The sequence below is a fragment of the Cheilinus undulatus genome, linkage group 23, assembly GCF_018320785.1.
Source record: "Cheilinus undulatus linkage group 23, ASM1832078v1, whole genome shotgun sequence".
Lineage (NCBI taxonomy): Eukaryota > Metazoa > Chordata > Actinopteri > Labriformes > Labridae > Cheilinus > Cheilinus undulatus.
Window position 1 is genome coordinate 19,074,684 of NC_054887.1, and position 22,841 is coordinate 19,097,524.

The 22,841-nt window shown below is 39.7% G+C and overlaps 1 protein-coding gene across 4 annotated transcripts in view; it reads right to left on the minus strand.

Moving 5' to 3' along the window:
* Positions 1-22,841, minus strand: part of LOC121505523 (ELKS/Rab6-interacting/CAST family member 1-like) — a 188,470-nt gene that overhangs the window by 160,058 nt on the left and 5,571 nt on the right. For all 4 annotated transcript variants that reach the window (XM_041780924.1, XM_041780922.1, XM_041780921.1 and 1 more), the window contains exons 2-4: positions 8,056-8,914; positions 5,125-5,202; positions 4,748-4,903 (exon numbers count right to left, since the gene is read on the minus strand). In XM_041780924.1, the coding sequence (XP_041636858.1) occupies positions 4,748-4,903; positions 5,125-5,202; positions 8,056-8,568 (747 nt within the window). In that variant the 5' untranslated portion in view covers positions 8,569-8,914. The remainder of the gene's footprint in view (positions 1-4,747; positions 4,904-5,124; positions 5,203-8,055; positions 8,915-22,841) is intronic.

Consider the following 22,841-nt stretch of genomic DNA (forward strand, 5'->3'; position numbering starts at 1 on the left):
TGCTGACGTCACACAGCTCGCCTGGAGTACAGTAGATGATAGATTGAACAAGCAGGCCCAGAAACAGACGGACAGAGTGGTTATTGTTCAGATGGTGAGATCCAGAGTTGGGACAGACCACGTAGAGGAGGGAGACTCAAGCTCACAGTATGCATGTCATATTACACCTTATTTAACAACTGCGTTAGCGTTTAGCGTTGCATTTTGCTTAACTAAACTGATCCATTTACATGAGAGTGAGCTGCCAAGCTAGTGCATATTTACTAATTGCTACTGGGAGGAGTGAGGAAGAGAAAATCAGGCCTGAAATGAGACTAAAGTGTATTATGTTTGACGTAGGAACTGTCAAAAGTAAAGCTTTTTTTTTTGCATTCCTGACATTCCTTCATCTTTTTTTTTCTTTGCTTCTCTTTTCCTCCTAGAAACATAATATGTACCTGCTGTGATCAAAGAGGCGAAACAAATTGGTTGAACACACTCTCACACACAACAAAGCAAGATGGTGGACTAAAAATGACAAAGGAGGCGAATAAAAGTGACAATTAGGCTGGAAAAGAAAGAAGGCATCCCTGTTCATATCATCAGATTTGTTAGACAAGGGTGTGTCCCTTCTATTGAATCCACTTCTGTGCAGCTCCACAGGCACAGATGGAGGGTGAGGAGAGGGAAAGGGAAGGAGGGAATCTGAAAGTGGGAGTGAAATGTTGACGCAGAGAAAAAAAAGAGAGAGAGAGAGAGGGCAGTGAGGAAGTGATGGAGAGCGCGGTGACAGAGTGGATGCTGTGGGAAGAGAAAATTAGTAGACGTGGGAAGCGAAACGAGAGAAAGCAAGTGGCAGAGAGGGAAAGGCAATACAACAAAAAAGCTTGAATCCAATCTGACAAATGAAGGTGTTTATTTTCAATTTTCTGGAGTTTATCTTTTCCAATCTGTGCGAGAGCTTTCCATGATGATAAAACTTCCATTTTCTCAATCTTAATTCTATCCTTAAAGAAATCATCAGACACCCACCAGGCTGCTAACAGGAACAAGCTGACTTTAACACGTAACGATATTTTTGTACTGAGTGGTCTCACTGCCTTCACAAGCAGCCTATTTGTACAGCTGATTGGTATAACAAGAAACGCTGCATTACTGACCATCTTTAAATAGGAAAATTACAATAAAAAACCATAGGTCATTATACAATAGGACATGGTAGCTGTTGCCCATGATAATGATATCATCACAGTACTGCAGAAACCAGTTGAAAGTGCTGTATTTTTCTTTTAAATATTTAGCACTTAATTCAATAATTGTATCAAATGTTTCAGGACAGCAATACTGTAGTTTTTACCACTCCAATATCAAATCAACTGTAAATTAAGCATCTGTATGCGTGAAACAACAACAAAGACCACTATCTTAACTCTGCAATCACCTTTAGCCTTTCACAACCTTTTAACACGTTTTAGCTCATATATCTTGCTTCTCTGGCTCACTATTTGATTTATTTTCATCACCCTCAAACCACACAGTGTTTTCAATAATAGCAAGCAGCTGTTTTCCACCTACTGTTTTCTATCAGGCCAGCAGCCCACAAGTGAATAACAAGCATACTGATCAGATAAGTTTGATACTATAAAACAATGCTTTGATAAATGCTTAGATAATTTTAGTCTTAAGACCAGGCACAGGACGTCTTAGCAGTAAGAATGTTCTGATACCTTTTTTCCTTCCTTCCTGATACGATTCCGGTACCAAGGTGTTGGGTACCGGCCAATACCAAGAACTGATCCGATACCAGTGTGAACTTTCTGAACTAGCTGCAGACTAGCAAACTATTTTACACCTATATTTGACTCAGAACATGGCTCAACAATTAGAATCATAATGTACAGCATCTCTGCAACAACCTAAAGTTGTTTTTCTGCTGATTATTGAGTTTTACTGCTAAATATTAAAATAGCAATAATACAGGGGGCTGCATCACAGGCTCTCTCTGTCTCTCTCTCCTTTATGCTCTACTCAGCATGATGTGATTATGGAACAGCCTGCTATTTGGCTGACAGACCCTCACAAAGGGTAAACAACATGGCAGTGAGCATTCAAGTTAGCATTTGAGCTAACCCTGGTGGGTGAATAAATAATCGTAATTTGATATTTCAATATCGGGTTTACTGGTGTGGATTTAATCATTAAAGTCCCCAAAAGTCACACGAGTTCCAGGCTCACTGAAAACGCTGTCTACAGGATTCAAAGGCATCAGTAGTGCAATGGGAAGGCACAACGGCTAGCTTCAACAGGAAGAACAAGTAAGAGGCAGGGATTTATAGGTCAAAAGTCATTTAACTTTTTAAACTGTGTCACTTCTTGACGTGTACGACAGCGCCAGTCTGGAAGGCCTTTTAACGATCACGTTCAGAGAAAAACTGTCACACAGCCCCCATTCTTTGCTGCTCTAAAAACAGTTGCCCGTGCATGCAGTGCTTTCTGGCAGCGAAGAAGAATGGATTTCTGGTTTATAGCGCTGACAGTTAGCATTGCTGAATGAAGCTAAATATAAAGCTAAACCAAACAGTATCGGAACGGTGCATAAACTCGTGTACTCGCTGATACCAGTACCTGCATTTTTAGCAGTATCGGATGTATTTCCGATACTGGTATCGGATTCAGAGCAACCCTGCTTAGCAGTGCTTACTTAATCTGTCGTAGTACTTGTAATGTTACTTTTTTAATACAAGCCATTTTTCATTTTTTCTTAATTAAAGTGAAAATGTAAGGTATTTTTCTTTATGCAAGCACATTTCTAAACAACAACAATATTATAGATTATTATTTATGGCATCGGTTCAACAGTTCTAGCCACAGGACCACCACCCACCTACCCCTATCCCCTTAATGAGCAACTGAGGTTTATATTTCCCACCATCCAAAGACAAATCAAACATATTAGAAAGCACATAATTACAGAAGCTCTGAAAGGCATGCAGTCATACAATTATTTGACTCAATTGTCCTGTGATGAGTTCTAGGTTTTGACTGCTTTCCAGAGATCTAAAAAGAATCCTGATTCATTATCATGGGAAAAACTAGCTTTGAAATTCCAAGATAATGTAATAAATAAGTCTAGACCTCAAGAAAACAACTAATATTCACTCATTATCACAGCAAAGCATCATGTTTCATATGTGGATGTCTGTGAACCCTTTAGGGTTTCATAAGTCATAAGCTCTTTGCCCATTTTTTACGAGGCACATTTCACAACAAACTAAAAACAGCTCTGAGACCCACTTCCGGGTCCAGCTCTACCAGCTGAGAACCAGCGACTTACAGGATCTAGTAACAGGTACACACATAGGATTGTAAACGTCTCTCATTTGAATTTACAGTGACACATTGTACAGTTAATATGAGAGGAGAGGATTAATGCAGGGTGAGAGCGAGGCAGAAGGAGGAGAGGTTGAAGGAGAGAGAGAGTGGGCCGAGCATGAAGCAGGAGGTGAATAAGTGAGGAAGTGTGGAGGAAAGAAGAAGGGAGGAGGGTGGGGACGAGATGTGCATTCCTCAGCAGGGGCGTGACACAGTGTGCATGTACACACATACCCGAGAAATTACTGGGGGGTGAGTTAATTCAATTTTTAACACAAAGATGATGGCAAAAAAAAGAGAAAGGGAGGAGTAAAGGTGGGAGGGAGGAAAGCAGGAGCTGACTCACCATGTGCAGAAATAGAAAGAGAGAAGAAGAAGAAGAAGAAGAGAAAATAGAGCAAAAGGAGAAGAAAAGAGAGAGAGAGAGGAAAAAGAAGGTGGCAGGATAATAGAACAGGAAATAAAAGGGCGACTCAGGTTAAATGGGTATGATTTGTCTGGAGGAAAGAAAGGGAATGAAAGTGGAAGAGCTTCAGAGAGAAATAGCGAGTACATCATGTATTTCCCAGCATAAGAGATCAGAACATATCCTTACATGTCACAACGTGTGTGTACACTCTCACTATAACAGCGCACACAAGTCAAGATGAGAGAGAGAAGTGTGAAAGCATGATAGATAGATCATCTGCTCCTTTGTTCTTTCTCTCACACAGCCTCACTTTGAACACAAGTCCACGTCCAGAGATTTATGGATGCTCAAACACAGGCACGCACTGCACATGCTCACACAAAAACCAAACTAAATCTATATTTCTTAGAGTGATAACTATCTTGTGATGTAATTTGACAAGCAAGAATCTTTAGATTAAAACTATTAGAGCAACAGTAGTGACCAATGCAGCGAGCGCTTTGTGCACTGCTTTCAAGATGACAGCGTGTGAAATGACTCACTGTTAGTAAGCGCATGACTGCCAGCCTGCATGTGTGCAAGTCATCTCTTGTATAATATCCCGGCCTCCTGCCAGACTTAGCTGCGTCTCATCCAGATGGCTCCTGAACCAACAGACAGCTGGGAGTCCCCAACCAGGCGGCCTGCTTCATCCGTTTACCCGTCTTCAAGGCCGTCTTACAGCAGCGAGACAAATCCACCAGAGCAAGCCAAGAAGTGATCACGGGGATGCCCCACTTTTTGCCAGAGCATACATTTTTACGTGTGAAAGAACCGAGTGTGATGACTTTATTGCAGACTTTTCAAGATTTTGGAGGAAATCTAGGTCGTCGTTTGCTGCAAATTTACCAAACTTTGCTCAGGAGGTTTGTACTGATGTTCTGATCTTTCCATCTCTGTTCATTTGTTACAGATTTTGCACACAAAGAAAGATGCTTCTTTTCCTACCTGTGTCTCCTCCTGCACCACTCTGTATTGCTCCTTCCACACTGTCATCTTTGTGGCTTCATCCTTCCTCAGTGCTCGCTCTTTCTTCAGCTCTGGACTCCAAAACGTCTTAATGGAGTTCATAGAGGAGCTCAGCTTGGACTCTTTGGCCTCCAGCTAGAAAAAATAAACATCATACATCATATCTTTGTTTACATTAAACTTGTTTATGGTTAAGAGGATGTTAAAAATCTGAGATTGCTAATGGATAATATATTCTAACCAGACAAAAAGCTTTAGTCATGCTTTTAAAAAAAATCAGCCAAATAAGATACCAAAAATGTCAATGCATGGATTTATCTTCAAAGAGGTAATTGCACGTCTGCAAGTGTCCTTACCTCTCTGCGTAGTAGTTCATTCTCTCTGAGCACTTCACGCAGTTGTGTCTGAAGGTCCGTCATTGCACCTTCTCTCACCTGGTAATAACAACAACATATAGTCCAATTTAAAAATGTATGACTCAGGCAACAATATTTGATTTTAAAATGACATGTATTTTTGCAGCTCCTCCCTAAAAGCAGAAAAAATGTGCTATTTTATGCAAATATGACAAATTGAATATAATAAGATAAACTCAAACACAGTTCTGATGCCTTTTTGTGCTGCTTTTGTGTTTCAGAACAACAGATGCCCTTACAGATTTCTAGATTTTATGCAAAGAGAGTATATAAAAGCAAACCATGTCTCTAAGCTGGGATTTAAATCGCTATTTTTTCATATGGTGCACATTAAGGTGAAAGAGTAACATTACCTAACACTTAATATTTAAGTTTTACAATTTGTGTTAGAAATACACAAAAATATTCTTCTTTCTGCTCCTTTACGTGTTAAGTTGAATATTTTATGTTGAATGGATTTTAATTTTGTTTGGTTTGGTTTATTGAATGACAAAAAAAGATTTATGCATAGCAACTGTCCTCGACAGATTGAACCCCAGCTCGTGCAAATGAATTTTGTAGTCACTAATTTGGTTGCAGGTGAGATAAAGGTGCCAGCTTTTGACACCAAAGAGATCAACAAGGATCGCCCACTGTTCCATGACCATTTACTTTAGTAGTATCTGGTGGGTAACAACAGGCTCCACCAATCAGAGACATTGCTGTGATACTCTAGGACTGTGGGTAGTGTAGTTCTACCCCCCGAGATCACAAATTAACCATGCTTTTCTTAAAACCGGGTGTCTTCTTGTGTCTTCTACAGCAGTGTTACCCACACTTTTTTCCAGTGACCCACTTTTTATAAAGTATAGGCCATCATGACCCAACAACGTTCTGTAGGTTTCTTCTTATCCAGACTGCTGAAAGCTGGTGCTAGCTTGGATAATCTCAATCTGATCTTGACTTGGCGCTTTGTGTTCTCCAGGCCTACAAGAAACCACTTCACCTCAGCCACGTATGCTTACTTTGAACGCTCAACCCTTTGGGCCGTCAGCAGCTGTCTGGTCTGGAATTATACGTTTCTCTTTTATTAGCCAGGCATCAATAACTGTGACTTTGGCTCTGACACCATCCAGTAGCTGGTAGAGCCTTTTTCCGTGTTTTATTATGGTGGAGAGGGTTAGCGTTACATGGTGGAGCCCCCGATGTGGCTCTAATGTGTACTGCAGACATAAATGTACGACATAAATATATGACAATATGGCTAATTACCAAACCGACAAAAGCAGCATAAACTTTAAGATGTTGTTGCCGATGGGAATGGTATGAGGGTTTGAGAGCTGATGTCTTATCCCTCCCCTCTCCCAGCCTTGTCCATAAAGTTCTAAAGGCATTTTTGAAATTTTAATGTAGATACACCTCAGCTGAAACTCTGATTATTCTTTTGAAAAAAGTGTATACAATATGATGTTGGAGCAGCAAAATATTACTTTCTTTATCTTTTTAGGTTCATCTTAAAAGAAAAACAGAAGCTTCTCTGATTGTAGAAAAACTAAGTCCAGGTATTTAACAGAAGAACGAGTCAAAGACATGAGTATGTTGATTATGTTACATATACAATGTTAATGATTTGCTATAACATCATCCTGAAAATGGACATGCACATGTATGAATGTTATTTACAATAAACGGAGGCATGAGGAAGTTAAAAGGAGATGAGCTGAAACAAGCAGAGGAGGGAGGCATTGGAGCGGAGGGAGGCTAATTCTTGGAAAGAAGAGCTTTGAGGTTCTGACTAATGTTGCAGAGGGAGTGGGAGGGCATTATTCAAACATAATGAATGAATACTGCACCTACAATATCTCCTTATTTTCTGTCTTGTATTGCACTGTTTCCCTGCCGAGGGCTGAGAGTTTCAAAAGTGTTTTTGTTCCAAGAAGGAGACTTAAAAATAATTTTGCAAGTAAAAGAGTTTCGACTAGCAATTAACCCCAAAAAACATAAAATACTTAAGACACTTTAACAAAATGACCAATAAAGTTTGATCATTATTGATCTGCTGATTTAACTCTTAGGATGACATTTATACAAGCTTTTTCTTAAAAAATACGAACTGTTCCTTTTCTTCTATTTATTTGGTGAATCTTGGGAGGCAAAAGTTATTTTGAGTTTAAGAGTTCAGACAAGTTCAGAATCTTCAAATAAGGACAAGCTGAGATGAGTTTATAGTGATTCTGCTGTACACCAAACTAAATCTTTAAGCAAAAATGTATTTTTTTCTTGCATTTTATGATTTAAAGTAAAGGTCCCAGACTTGTCTGTCCATTAAACTGTAGACAAATATGCACCATGGCTTTGCCGTCTAAATAATCAAAGCTCCTTACAGATGTGACACATAGATGATGTTTAAACCGCATGTTTATAGAAAGGTGTAACTTCATCTCACATTAAAAGGCCATTTCTTAAGTTGGATATCTTGCTAAATTCTCAAGCACAACATTGAAGAGCTTGGTACGATAAGAGAAAAACATTAGACCTACATGCAACACCTCACAGGGATGTTCATGCTTTCAAAATGCCAATTACAGCCTCCCCCAAAACTTCCAACATCTGTCCAAAACACCTGCGATATAATCATGCTGGGTAATTAGCATCTTGATATGCAACGGCAGTCAACTAGAGAACTGCAGCTTTTTGTGTGAATAGAAAAGAGCCTCAGATTCATCATTTTAGACTCTGAAAGAAGGGGAAAAGCTGAAGTGTTTGATATTTTCAGTCTACTGTTAACTGCATTTTAAATAACATTTTAAGAGAAAAGAACAATGCAAAATGTATACACAATGATAAACCACCAAACTCATCTATAAGAAAAAAAAAACCTCCATGTCTCACCTGTCTCATGGAGTGGGGCACAGTTGCCGCCTGTGGAGGCTGGTTCTGCATATCCCCACCAAATGCAATGGCATCACTTGGCATGAGCGCTCCGCTGACTCCCCCTCCCCCTCCCCCTCCACTGTTAATGTTAGGACTGCTACCCATAACGGCCGCTCTCACCCCATAGGGCACCCTGGCCCCAGCCCTGCCCAGTGTCATGGTGTTTTTGGGGATCGAGGGATTCAACCCGCTGCCCAGGCTCCCGATTCCAACCGGATCTTCAGCTGTGTCAGTGAAGTACATCGGACCGCCTGTAGCGTAGGCAGCATTAATAGACTGAATGTTTTCCATGGAGAGGGTTTTTCCGGAGCCGGTGAGTCCACCCGTGGAGCTGCTGCTGCTGTTTCGGCGGTGTCCGAGGCGCGGTGAGCGAGGAAGGCGAGGGGAGCGGCCGGGGCTTCCTGACATCGATCCATTTCCATTTGATCCAATAACATCGAGCTTGGAGACAGAGCGGGAGCTTCCGTACATGTTGAGACAATTTGCAGTGGATGCAGTAGAGCTGAAAGAGTGTCTGGTTCAGATGAGTTCATCAAAAATGCATGCTCAAAAATGCAGAAAAACTCAGACTAGAAAGAGCAAAAAAGAAAGGCTGAAGTTCCCCTGACGGTAACACCTGAAAATAAATCTGTCAGTCCGCTACTGTAGTCCTTCCTGAATTGAACTATCCTCATGAAGTGTTGACATAGCGGTGATCAAGGCCTTTTCAACATCTTCGCTGTAATCACCGAGCTTTGTTGGAAAGCACAAATCAATAGGGCATCCCTTCAGATAAAAGCAGCCAGATTATCCACACAGCCCAGGATGATGGGATCACCTAAAAAGACAGGGTGAAAGAGAACTTAGTAATCAGTGCCATACAGAAAACTGCACTTAAGGTACAAAGGAATACACTGGATTTTAACTAGATGATGGGTTTTATTACCCTACTTTGAGAAATAACTGGTCTCATCTACTAGTGGATGACATTTCAGTATTTATTCAACAAAAGGAATCAAACATTTGCTGCCAAAATGTGTCAGATTCAGAGATTTGGCTCATTTTCTTCTTTTAGATTGACTAAAATCAAATCATTATTATTGGCTGCCTGCTAATCTAATAGATATCAATATCAAAAGGTTGTACGCATGTACAGCTCTGCAAACTGACAGGCAAGCGCTGCCACTGTTCTTTGGTCTTTATTTAATAAAGAAATGTGGTCCAGTTCTGATAAATCTGCAAGCTAACTGCGACACTAAGCAGAAACCATTGTTTACGGCTTTGAGTCCAACTAAACCCCGCCCATAGCTACAGCCTCGTTCTGCTCAAACGATGCCGATTGGTCCAAACATTGTTCAGTTCAACACAAACGTCGTGATCGGAGCTTTTCAAGTAGGATTTGCCTGATGACAGAGATGAAGGCTGGCAAATCCATCTGCTTTGCAAGGTTATAAACGGTGCTTAGTTCAAGACTTTCAAGAGAAAACAAGTGTTTTGAAAGTCAGCATGGGAATAAAACTGTCTTGCTATTGCAAATAATTCTGAGAAATGTCTTTTAAAGATGCCACTAGAACATGGGATGAGAAAAGAAGCAGATGCAGATGCAAAGTCTCTCTGAAAAAGGCCCAAACAAAATTAATTTACTGGCATTGCATCAGAAACAATAAATTAAATCTGTCAGTAATTGTGACTGTGTTCTCAGTAGGAAAACACAAGTAGAGTAGAGCCATCCCTCCAGACAGCAAAACATAAAACACATTTATGCTCAGCTGAAATGAAGCATCGATATCTGTGTTGTATTCCAGTCTGGTAGGTATCGGATGTGTTGGTACTGGTACCATGTCACAACAGGTTTAGATACTTATGGTTTGATTATCAGGCCAACAAGTCGTTGTAAGTCCATATCACACAGGGCGAAAATACACAAGCAGCGTCCATCTACATCAATAAAGTGCTGCCTGTGCATCGATATAGAATCGCCCAAGTCTGCAGGTAAAGATTATTTTCAACACCCTTGAGAGAGATTTCAGTCACCCAGAGTAGTCTACAGCACTTGTATCACTTTTTAAATCACTCCCTGGGGGACTATTTAAAACTTCCAAACTATATCTGCCCTCATGTATGTATTTTCCGCTTATAAATACAGTAGATGAGATAAATGCATGGCTGATATGCTGACTGCAGACAAAGAGCTTTGGTATCATCAGCAACCTCTGCCACTGGCACAAGAAAGTGACTCCTAATCAGTCGGTTCATATGATCACACAGGCTGCTTTGTCTGTTCACCAGGCACCACACCACCATGTCTGACCTAACCCCTCTGGTTACATCAGGCATACAAAAACAGGGTGAAGGCAGATAACATGCAATCAGCTGATGTGGCATTTATTTAGGCATATAATTTGAGTTCCTGCTGGATAAATTACAAACATTAAGATAACAACAAAAGTCATATGTGCACACTGGGTTTTATGAGCTGCATTAGTTATTGGGCCAATACAGGGAGATGCCCAATCTGTAAACTGCTACATTTCAAATATAGCACAGTGAAATTGGGTTTAGACATGCTTTTACATCCTTGTAACAGTGTTTCTGTGTGTGTATTGGTGTGTGTTGGATAAGTAAATAACATAAATATTATAACCTGATTAAATCAGGTCTGCTGCAGATAGATTTAAATTTAAATGGGATTCCTTTCCCTCCTTGCTGTGAGAATATCCCACAACATTTAACTCATTTCAGCCAAAAATGTTATTAAACTTGGGCCGACACATGTTTCTAATAAATGCCCGTTCCAAATGCTTAAATACCCCAGGCCTTTTAATGAGCCCTCATTAAACAAGATCTTAATGTCAATTTGTTTTCATGTAAACATGCAAATCCCTTTAAATAGAAGAAGAAAAAATATGCAGAGGTGGAGAATTTAGAAACTTGTGGTGGATTTACTCAAATTCCTGTAATTTACCACTGTATGAGATAAAGGAAGTGAAGTTACAGCTGTAGAAAATTAACCCTGCTGGTCAACAGTCATCATTTTAGTCATCTGGGTATCCGTGGAGACAGTGATGTAATCCTCAGGTCAGTGGGCACATGACCCAGTGGACACACAGAGCTGAACATCTGATCCACACTCTCCCCTTACAGCAACAACCTAAGTGAACTAAACTACACTTCATTATGAGTCAATGATACCTGGCCACAAATCAAGTTTCCTGACGTTTATCTGGACCTGATTTTAAGAGCACAAAGCAGAGCCTGAAGGCTCACATCAGCCTGGTCTATCCGTGATGGATGTGAAACTAAATAAATGCTTAAGTTTTGTGGATACGAAGCGTTAGATCAGTTGATTCTCAGCACTGTAACTAGATATTCATCTACCTCTTACTTTAGGTAACTTCTGAAAAGATGGCTCTGTGCTCATTGAACGTATTTGTAAAACTTCAGGCTGCAGCCTATTATAAAACGAGATCAGCGTACCCAGGATTTCTGACTTAATCTAGTTTGTTTTTAACACCAGCTGAACTTTCACCTTATTTTTAATGTGGCGAACTGTAACAATACAGCTCTAAACTTTCTTATTTTGTCATATGAACTGTTCTAGGCTAGATATATTCACATATTAACATACCGTTATGACTCTAAACGTTTCTGTACATGTATTCTATCAGCTGAGGATCTTTACTGACAGCAGTTAACATAATTAAGATGTAGTTATTTTTTAAAAAGCAAAAATCTCAACCCTGTGGTGCATTGTCAAGCTCTAAACATCCATTTCTTCACAACGACCTGGGCCTTATGAATAAGTGCACTGCAGTAATTTCACTTGACTTTTAAAAAAGTTACGGGACTATAAAGAAAAAAGAAAAACTAAACAGAAATTAAAACTCAAAGCTTATCATGTATTACACACAGTAAACAATAATGACCAAGACTTTTTTGCACAAACGTGTTCTCCTATCTGTTGGGTACCAAAAAGTGAAAAAATAATTATTCTGTTACAAAAAGTCTTTAAAATATTCACATATTTGCAAAAAAAAAAAAAAAAAAAAAAAACAGTCCTTGTGCTTTATGGAAATGGCTTCTTCTGAGTCATTATTCGAAGCCATTCTTGTCTGCAGTGACACAGAGGGACACGTCACAGCCTTTCTGTGTCTCTTTCTCTTTCTCATTCAGGCAGTTTCAAAGTATTTGCACATGCGCTGTTTGGCAAAGCATGACGTGACTACGAAGCAGCCTGCCATTGGTTGTCACGTCTGTTTTGGGGACTCAAAATTGTGGCTAATGCAAAGCTAACTGCAGAGATGATTGGAAATTAATTAAATAATGGATAAAAAGACGTCCATTATGGGAGTTTCTAGTGCGGATTTAATCTTTAAAGTCCCTGAAAAGTCACCTGAGTTCCAGGCTCACTAGAAAAGCTTCCATGAGGGCTACAAAGACATCAATGGTATGGCTCAATGGCAAGCTTAAAGAGGGAAAACAGTGAGGGGCTATGATTTATGGTTCAAAAGTTATTTAACTTTGAATAGCACATCTATCTACTTGTCGCATACAACAACACCGGGCTCTGGGGTTAAGAAAAACTTGCTAATGCTGCACAGTACTGAAAGGTATCCATAATTGCTCGCAAAGTAAATGAGGTCAGAGTAGCAGCTGTAAACACAGTTGCTCCGTACACTCACTAGCAGCTCTACACAAGCAATAAGCAGTAATAATCTGCGGTTGTTATTTTGTTTGAGTACTTTTATTGTGAATTTCCATATCAGGAAATGTGATGTCTGGAGTGGAAACTTGACACCTCAGCAGGAGCGAAATGAAACTAAAAACTACTGGTGCAGTTACAAAGAAGTGAATGGAGTAACTTTAAGTATTTTTTCTATGATCTTATGAGTTGAGTAAGCCATCACAGGGTTATCTTAGGGGGAGAAGGGGGATTGTAACACCTGAGCACGCATTTAAAATTAGTTATCTCTTTTAATTTTATAATATCGAAATATAGGAGGGGTGAAAAATAAGGAGAAAAATACTCTTAGGCTATACCGCCCAGCCTATTATAGACTATAAATGTGCACGCTGCAAAAGAAAGATGCATTTAGCCAAGGTTTACTAGGAAATAGCATTTTAAACTGGTACTTTGCTTGCACAGCATTCTGCAGTCATTCTGAAATGTGTTTGCTTTGACATGTAGCATCCTGCAAATATCTGACTGTGCATTTTATGGTGGCTGTGATTAACCGTGCAGCCCTTTTGTCAACCCTTCTTTGTGTCCCGTCTCATGTCTTTAGCAGCCCTGCAGTAACTGCTGCTCTGTGAAGCACAAATCTTTGGCCGGGGAGATGAGACTGAAAACCATCCAGTTACAGCTACACATTCTCCCTCCAAAAGGGAACCATCTGCTTAAACTTCCCCCCAGGCCAAAAACACACACCTGGACAGAAACGGGCCAGGACCCCGCCTCAAGCACACACACTAGTGTAGCGTGGAAGTCCTTACACAAGCATGGAGAGCAAAAAGTGTGCACATGTGGAGATGTATGAAGCCAGTGAAAACGAACACAATCAGACTTTTCATATAAATCCACAAAATGCAAATATTTACAGATGAACACACAAGCACATCAGCTCAGTGGCCATGAGGGATCAGGTCAACAACACACTCACATCAAATGCCTCATTTGAGGCCAATGTGATGAGACTGCAGGGACAGAGTGAAGTGAGAGTGGGGCCTTTCTCCTCCTCCCCTCTGGACCTGCTGACCTGTAGATAATGTATATGCTCATGCCCTCATTCTGCCCGTAATGCAAAACATTTTCAGGGTCTAGCCTCTTTCTGATTCTCTATTTAAGCATTAACTGAACACACATTGTTCTTTTTTAGCAACAATCCAAGTCTGCTTGGTTATGTTTGGCACGTACCGAGGGTTAGGAGCCTTCCTGAGTTGCATTTCTGCTTTGCTGTAAAAACAATAAAAGCTACTTCCAACTGTCAAAGCAACAAATGGTCACACATTAGCAATATAAGCACTTTTCCTCCTTGTCATTTCTTTACTCTAAAACAGTGGCTCCCAACCTTTTTTCCTTTGAGCCTTTTTAAGAAAAGCCAAGTTCCCCCAATAAAACGGTGATAGATGGCTGACAAAACCAGCATCAGTCTAGGGTGTTTCATAGTCAAACCCTAAGGAAAGTTTCGCCATGACCCCAAAAGTATATTTCTAATAAATGCCAATCTAATTTTGACAAACTCAGAGCAGACAAAGCATTTGGCACACCCCCAACCCCAGGTCAAGAACCAATGTTCGAAAAGATATTCAGGAAAACATACCAAGGCACCTTTTGTCTCAATACGTTGTTTATGGTTGCAGGTAGGGAAGCATAATGCTGGATTTTTGCCGAAATGTAGGTCAGACCTAAAACTTCAGTGTTTAAAGTATATTTTAAAACTTAAGGAATGAGGATGAGCATCTAGCCTAAAACTCTACAAGTATCATTTGTACATATGAACAATATCTACTTCCGATATAGGCCGATAGTAACAGCCGACACAACATCAGAAATGTTCACATCTGCAGATACGATATTCAATTTTGGGGCAGAGGCCTGTTATTGCAAATCCTGCATAGGTTGTCAATCAATCAGACTCCTCCCACTAAGGGTAACATTTATTTTAATTATATTGGGACACACTATGTTGGGTTTATTGCAGTTCACGACCAAGGCAGCATGAATAAATGACTAAAACAATAAATAATAAAGTTTTTAATTCAACAACAGGTGTCAATTTCCATTTCTGCAGATTTTCCATAAAGAAACAATAATAACTGTACCATAGCAACGCTATTAAGACAAAGCAGATATCCAGGTACTGTCAGACTCAGCACATGACTGTCCGAGACCATCTGTTAATGAGCTGAGCAACCCCCCTGCCTTTATACACAAATGTGAGGAAGTGCTATGGTTGGTGTAACACTGAGAGTTGATAAATTCTTGACTTTAAGAGCTTTCAACCTAATTTGACAGATGTTATAAACTGACTGAAGCTCAGTTGCATTTCTAATTTTTACCTCTTTAAACAGATCAGAAGGAGTAGGGGTGAAATCTCCTAATGAAATGGGACATCCTTTAAACTTCCTAATACTTCATCAGTAGTCCACAACGGTGGTTGTAATGCAAGATATTCCAGCAAGCAATTTTTAAAGCTTGTCCTATTAATTTAATTGATCAAACAACATTAAATCAAGATACTAGTTGATGTGATTTGTATTTTGCTATTTACAAATAGGGTTAGATTTTTTTGTAGAATCTTTGGTGGAAGATTTTCCATAACATTCAGTTTGGAGTGTGCGTCTGAAAAATCTTTGAAGGGCCATGCACCCCTCGCATCTGCCCCTCCATTCCAACTAGAACCAGGACATCCAACCCCCTGTAAGTGATGAAGTGTTTCCTCTGTTATGTTAACTATTTATGATTGTAAAGTGAAGACTATTTTCCTCATTAAAGGTGAAGCAAACCAACACAAAATCTCACCAATCACAAGAAGCAGCCGATGTCCCAAACAGTGCAGTCTAGTCCGCACATTCAGGATCACAGCTTTGCTCACATTAGTCCTGTTATCTGTGCTGGTGCACACTGGACCAGTTTCTGACCAGTTCAATGACATAAGAGCGTCTTTAGACCTCGTTCAAGAGCTCTCCTGTGTGATTATCGGGACAAAAACTCATTTGGAGGCATGAACTTTTTAATTCTATACAATCATATGGCAAAAGCCCTGGTGCATCATATTGACTTATGATATATAATATATACGTTTGTTACCATGCAATTCCCACCCCATACAGAGCCATGTTAAACAAATGGAATAGAGAAAAAATAATCAATAATGTTCAGTAGATTTAACAATTGACCCTGAAAGATAGGCATGTACATTTTAAACCTGTAACGTGTAATATTTTTTTAGCTTTTATCCTAACAGCAGTCTTAAAACCTAATCTATAGTAATATATACAAAGTGCTACTGATTAAGTTTCCATCAGCCGGTGCTGTGAGAGTTACTCTAATCATTACTCAGACTCTTTGTCAGAACTGTAAACTTTTCACATCAGAACTTCTAGAATTGCAATCTCAGCCTAGCCACTTTTTACACTCCGGTGTAAAAATCCAGCCACAAAATGCCTTGCGAGAACCACAATACTTCCTGGAACAGATCCTGAAACAGCCCCGGGAGTGAACCTGAGAACTAAAATAACCCCATCCCCTTCATGTTCACAAAACACTCTACAGGAAACCCCCATACACACACACCCAAACACACACTGCCTGTGCTTCATCCTCTGCCTCCCTGTCCTGACTAACAGCACTTTCTGGATGTCTCATTTTTCTCCACACACTGCCTCCTCACACACTCACAGTGTTGTCTTAGGCCTCATAAAATCCAAGAATATCACACCAGGATACCAAGAGCGTCTCTGTGGTTGAATGCTAAGTGCTGTGCTTACTGTGCACAGCAAAGAACACACTGTGCATTTGTTTTCCCTATACTGCTACACATTAACGTTGTCATATTTGTAACTTTAAGAGCCAACTTGTTAGCAGAAAGCTATTATTTACATTTCAGGCAATAAGCAGCTAGGATTGGGATGATAGCAGAATTCCTAACTACCATAGTAAAGACTGAAAAATGCATAAATAACTGTTTCTTTACCATTCCAACAAAAATAGGAGTCCAGTCACTGCAGGTGGGATCAGGCTGACAAAAAAATGGCTGCAGATCCCAAAAATTCAATTTTTGTAAGAAAAGCAAGTGTTTAGTATGATTGAATAAAGCAATCGAAATAGAAAAGAGGATTAATATGATGTTCTTTTACAATAAAAACACAGCAATGCCAGTCTGTGAATAACTTTTCAAAAGAATAACTGTCAGAGCTGGGAAAAAAACTGGACTTTGTTGAAACACGCCCACAAGGAAACGTATTTGGCACGCCTGAAACGGTGTGATGCTGTTTTAAAGCTCCACAATAAAGTGCACACACTAAAACTTTGTAAATGAGTCAAAAGGCACAGCTTTAATGCTGAAGTGTGCACAAAAACAGAGCACTGGTGCTTTCCATGCAAACTGGCCTTACTGCATTAATCTTTAAACAATTAGGATGGTAAGGATGGCACAGTATTAATAGAGTAAAGATCAACCTGCTGTCTGCGAGAGCTGGTGGAAGTGCTGACACTTTGGTTTTTCCAGGGATTAAGAAACAATTCTGTATGACTTAAAAATAAATTATGTGTAAATAAGGTCTGTAAATATTCCTTTGACATTACTATAACTGAGCCATAACCAAGAGTGAAATCAGGCTGAGCTGCTCTTTTATTGATGTGTGACACCTTTACACATGACAAAGATGTTAGTGTTGCGGTTGTTTTCTCCTTCATTCAGGGGGGAAACTTGTAAAGCTGGTGTTTCAGTGAACACATTAATACACCCATATCTTTAGGTAAAAATACTGTAGGTTATTCTGAATATTTGACATGGACTGTCATAATCCATTCAGGATGCAAGCAGGATTGGACACGCCTGATGCAGGTGTGGGTGGGAGAGGACAGCATGCACTGCAGGAGTGGGCAGTTATGGTAAGAAATCCAGGGAGAGCAGGCAGGAGCCAACCTTGCAAAGCAGATGGATTCGCCCTTTTCCGTGTTTCTCACGGGCGAATCCATCTTGCAAAGCTCCCATCTGAACAGACTGGGCCCTGTAAGAAAGTGACAGGACCAATCAGGAGTAAGAGGCAGAACTTTCGGGTGCGGCGGAGTTGTGACGTAAGCAAGCAGCAACAAGAGGTCAGTGCAATTATGGTGGAGGAGATTAGCGTGGATGCTGCTATAGTGTTAGTTTTATCAGCACTCAGTGACATTTCTTCATAAAAGAAGAACAAAGAACAGCACTGAGGTCTTTTCTTTGTGGAAACGATGTTTCTGCCTTTCTCTCGACTGGATTTGGCAAGTCTAATCAGGTGTCATCATCACGTGTTTTGTTGCTCTGACACGCAGAACGTTCATCCAATCATCCTCCACCGTCTATGGAAGGTTTTCCAGATGGATGGTTGAAACAAATCCATCTGGCGTGTCAGGTTAGGTGAGGGCAAGATTAAGAAAAGAATCCCTTGCGGGGCTCTACTGTGCACACAGCGGTTTTGCACCCTCGCCCACAGGATCCATTTCTGAAGCCTAATGCAGCCCTGAGCTGCAAGTTCATGCAGGAATTGCAAGATAATGCTGCATCAGGTTAACAGCAGATTACTTTCTTCTATTCTGAGCTGTGCTTTTGTCTTCTTTTTATCTTCTTCTCTGTATTCGGCATCTACCTGCTTCTGAGAGAAGTATCGAGCTACACAGTTGCTGCTTAACTTTTAAACCTTTTATAGTTCCAGGCTTGTCAAGTGGCCTTTTCAGGGAATTTTAAGGGATTCCTTGCTGATGTAACTAAAATGACTGAGTTAAATGTTGCTGACTGGAAAGTTCAAGCAACAATAAGTGCTATGAAAGAACAGCATAGTAAGTTTGGGATTATATCTCTCTTCGTCCCTAAAAGAAAACCCTGATCTATTTTGTTGTGGCTGCAAGTTAGCGTCATCTTTCTTCTCCATCTAATCCCTCTCTCTCCCTCTCATCAATCCTTTCACTTCCTCATTTTCTCCACGGCATTCCTGAAGGTGTTCCTCATGTTCTATTTATGCTACCGCCACACACACATATGCATCTGTCACACTGCAAAATGCATCGCATACACCACTCAACCTATACTTAGCCAGCTGGTGTTTCAGCGTGGGAGCTGATTTAGACGAAGTTTGTCTCTGCCCGGGGATGGGGACTCATAAAAATCACATCGTGTTGAATATTATTATCCTCCTTTTACTCTCTGTTCCTGTCAGGCTCGCTGTGATATGATGAGGCTGGAGAGGACTCACTGGTGCAGTCTGGGTTTACACATCCTCCTCAAAGTTAACTCGACAGGCCGGCTGAGGGGGATAGTCGTACTCTTTCAGCACCTAATCTGAGCGGAGATTTAAGGGGATGACTGGGCATTCAGCACATTGGTTTTTTTTAACCTTCACAGCTTCTGTACAGTGAGTGTAACAGCATAAGTTCTCATAAAACGATCTAAAAAGTGTGTTAGTAATGTGAATTAGCATTACTATTAATTCTTAGTGATTAAGAATTCAAAGAACTACTAAAGGATGATTTAAAGAGCCAGATCTGGGTACTAAGCTGGAGCAACAGGACGTCAAAGATAACTTTCTGTAAGAGCTTTTATACAAGGAACTCTTAAATGACCAAGTAATTAACCAGGAAAAGCAAATCAGAGACGAGGATTCGATCTCTGTGTTTTTGAATGGTGAAAACAGACTTCTCTGCATTTTTTTGTTTTTAAAAGGTTAATTATTTTTCAATCATTTTTCTTTATTATGAAAACATGTAAAAAGAGGAAAATGCAAATATTTTTTCGGGCATAAAGCTACTTTTAGGAGCCCTTTTTCCTTTTCCTTAAAATCTTACTGTGCAAAGTGAATCTAATCCCAAACCAATGGAGCACTTCTCCAATCTGAGGGCAGGGAGGGTGAATAAATCTTCCAGAGAAGGTATATTTTTCGGAAAAAACTTGGTGAAACAGAAAGAAAAACTAATCTAGCAAAACTCACTGCTGCTTATGCTGCGTATGTGGCACATTAAAGTGACAGTCAGACATGGGACGCTGGTAACCTAGTGGTTATGTCTGCCGCGCCCCATGCACAGAGGCTGTTGTCTTCAGTGCGGGCAGCACGGGTTCAATTCCGGCCAGTGGCTCCTTTCCACTGAGTCAATCACAGCTTTTCAGTTTTAAACTCTACCCACTGTGCTGTCTACAATGATATATGTATTCTGCACTTAAAATATAAGTCAAAATGCTTTTAATATGCATGGCTTGCTACTAAATATTTCATTTCATTTATTCTAGTCATGGTAAAGTTTACATTTCTCCACAAAGAAACATTCAACCTCATTCCATTCCATGGCCAGAAAGGAGCAGGGAGAAGAAAATTATTATTTAGCCTGCCCCTCACTCAAACACCAATGTTCAACAGTTGGTCTGCCAAGTTTACAATACCTGAAAGAATGATATTACAGCAACATTCAAAAAAGATACAGTAACATTTCCAAAGACTCTAACAATACCTACCCTCGACAGAAAAATAGGAAAACAAAACAACACCCTATTCGCCATGCTCATAATGTCTTATGAGTCTCTCTTTAAACATTCTCTTGAACTGAAATATATTAAAACAGCTCTTCATATCACTCTGTAAAGAACTGCACATTTTGATTCCAACCACAGAAATACACATCTGTTTTAAGGTTGTCCGTGCATATTGATGTTTGAAATTAAATTTCCTTCTATGGTTCTCATCTTTTAAACTAAAAACAAACAACTTTTGTACATTTTCTGTTTAATAAAAATAATGAATTTATGTTGCTTATGTACGTATTTCCCCAGATTGCCACACAGTGACAAAGATATGGCAGAATAAGAGAGCAATACAGCATTCTCATGACCTTACAGTTTAACAGAAACTTTGCTTTGTTTAGAATAAAAATATTCTTAGACACCTTCTTTTTTACGTGAGCAATATGAGCTTTCCATGTCAGTATATCATCAATAATTACATCCATGAATGAAATTCAGACACTCTTTCAATGTTAACATCATCTATGGTCAGTGAGATATCTTCATCTTTTCTTTTATTTGTAAAAACCATAAACTTTTTTTTATTTTGATTTAAAGACAACTTGTTTTCATCAAACCATTTTTTCAGTTTGTCCATGTCATTTTCTACTCTTATTGCCAACGTCATTATTATGTCTTCACATAAATCATTTATATACAAGCTAAAATGTTTAGGTCCCAATACTGAACCTTGTGGAACTCCATATTCTATATGGAGACACTCAGAATTGAAACCAGAAAATGTATTGTTGTCTTTTAACTAAACTACCTAACCAGTGTTGGTGTCAAACGCTTTCTTTAAACCAATACATACACCAACAGTATATTTCTTTTTTTCTATTGCTGCAGTAATTTCTTCAATAATTTTCATTAATAATATTAATGAAAGGTGATACTCTCACCATTGAGTTCTGCAGCATGCATACTGCTTCTTTTTATAATGCAGTAGAAAAATCTGTGAATTCACTCAAAATCATGTATTTTCCTTACAAGTGATCTAGGATCAGCTTTGAACCTGCTTTAGAGACCTAAGGAGGCTGTTTTTAATGTCTTAGCTCGTCAAATTTTCTGATACTTGGATACTTTTTTTCACTTTTTTTCAAGGATACAATCTCTACATCTTTCTAAATGTCCCTATTTTATTGCAAAATGGCTGTACAGTTTTACTTGGCGCAGAGGGTTCTGCTCAAAAGAGACTCCCTGAGTTAGTCAAGCGTGCTTTGGCCTTTCAGGGAGTGCATGGCCCCATATGGATAGATAAATTTATGTCAATGCACACTGAATACAATAACATTTGTACAAAAGTAATTAATCCATAGTAGCATGAATCTGAATATGAAGGTGTCACAAGCTTTATGCTATAAAGGAGGAGGCTGGGGTGGAGGAGGTGAAGTGCTGCCAGCAGCAGCAGCGTGGTGCATCATCATTAATGCAAGTAGGGATTAGTGAGAAGTATATTGTATTTTTAAATACACCGCCGTGTTGAGAGAAAGAGCTGTGATTGGCTGTGGGAGCTGGGAGGCAATAATTGGCATCAGCTGGCCATCAGCTGATCATCACTAGGCATATGACTACCATGTCCTGCATGAACTAATGCTAAGCTTCATATCTCTAGTCAAATTCAAACAAAAAGCTGCTAGGAGCAAAAGAAAACTGTCTAATCTGCATGAATCTGTTAGCAACATTTTTGGAACTGTAACATTGCAAATAAGTTTGCACATTTCACACAGTGCAGAAGCAGCAGGATTATAACTGTAAACTACCCAATACTGGCTGGTGATGATATCTATTTTTTGTCAAACAGGCGCCAACTCAATTTCTCTCAGTAAGTTGGAGTTGAGGCATACATCTGTTACACTGTATAGCCTAGCTTCCTTGCCAGTACAAGCAGTGAGTCCTTCTTAAAGGAGCAATGCTCACTGAAACCCCTGGAGGCTAATGCCACTTCAACTGCTACATACCTCATATGACCCAACTTCAAAAACACTGAAATATTCCTTTAAATCAACAGTTAGGTGAACTAGATGCTGGCATTGACAACAGATAAAATCCGCCACCAGCATCTGTTCATGCCACATTATTTGCAAATGTGCAGACATGCAGATGTCCTTACACATGAATGTTATTGCTGATATAGATGTTGAATAGATGAATCAGTACATCTCTGCACTAAAGTGCAAACGCTTTACGTTCAGCTGTTAAAAAGATGTAAATAAGCATTAAACTATCTCTGAAGGGTTAGGGTTAGGGAAAACACAACACTTATACTGAATACTGTTCATGGTCCTACTAATAAATAAAGTCTCACTGCTTCATATTACACTTCATTTTAAGGTCACATTCAGCATTTATGTGCAATACATGCTTCATGTAATGCTGCGGCATGGTTTTAAGTAACGCATCATTAGTGGTTTGGCTCCTCACCACATACATGCACAGTACAGTCTTCACATAAGGGCACAAATGTTAACAACGATGGGTCAAGATGGCAGTTCTGTGATTTATGTGTTTTTAACTGAG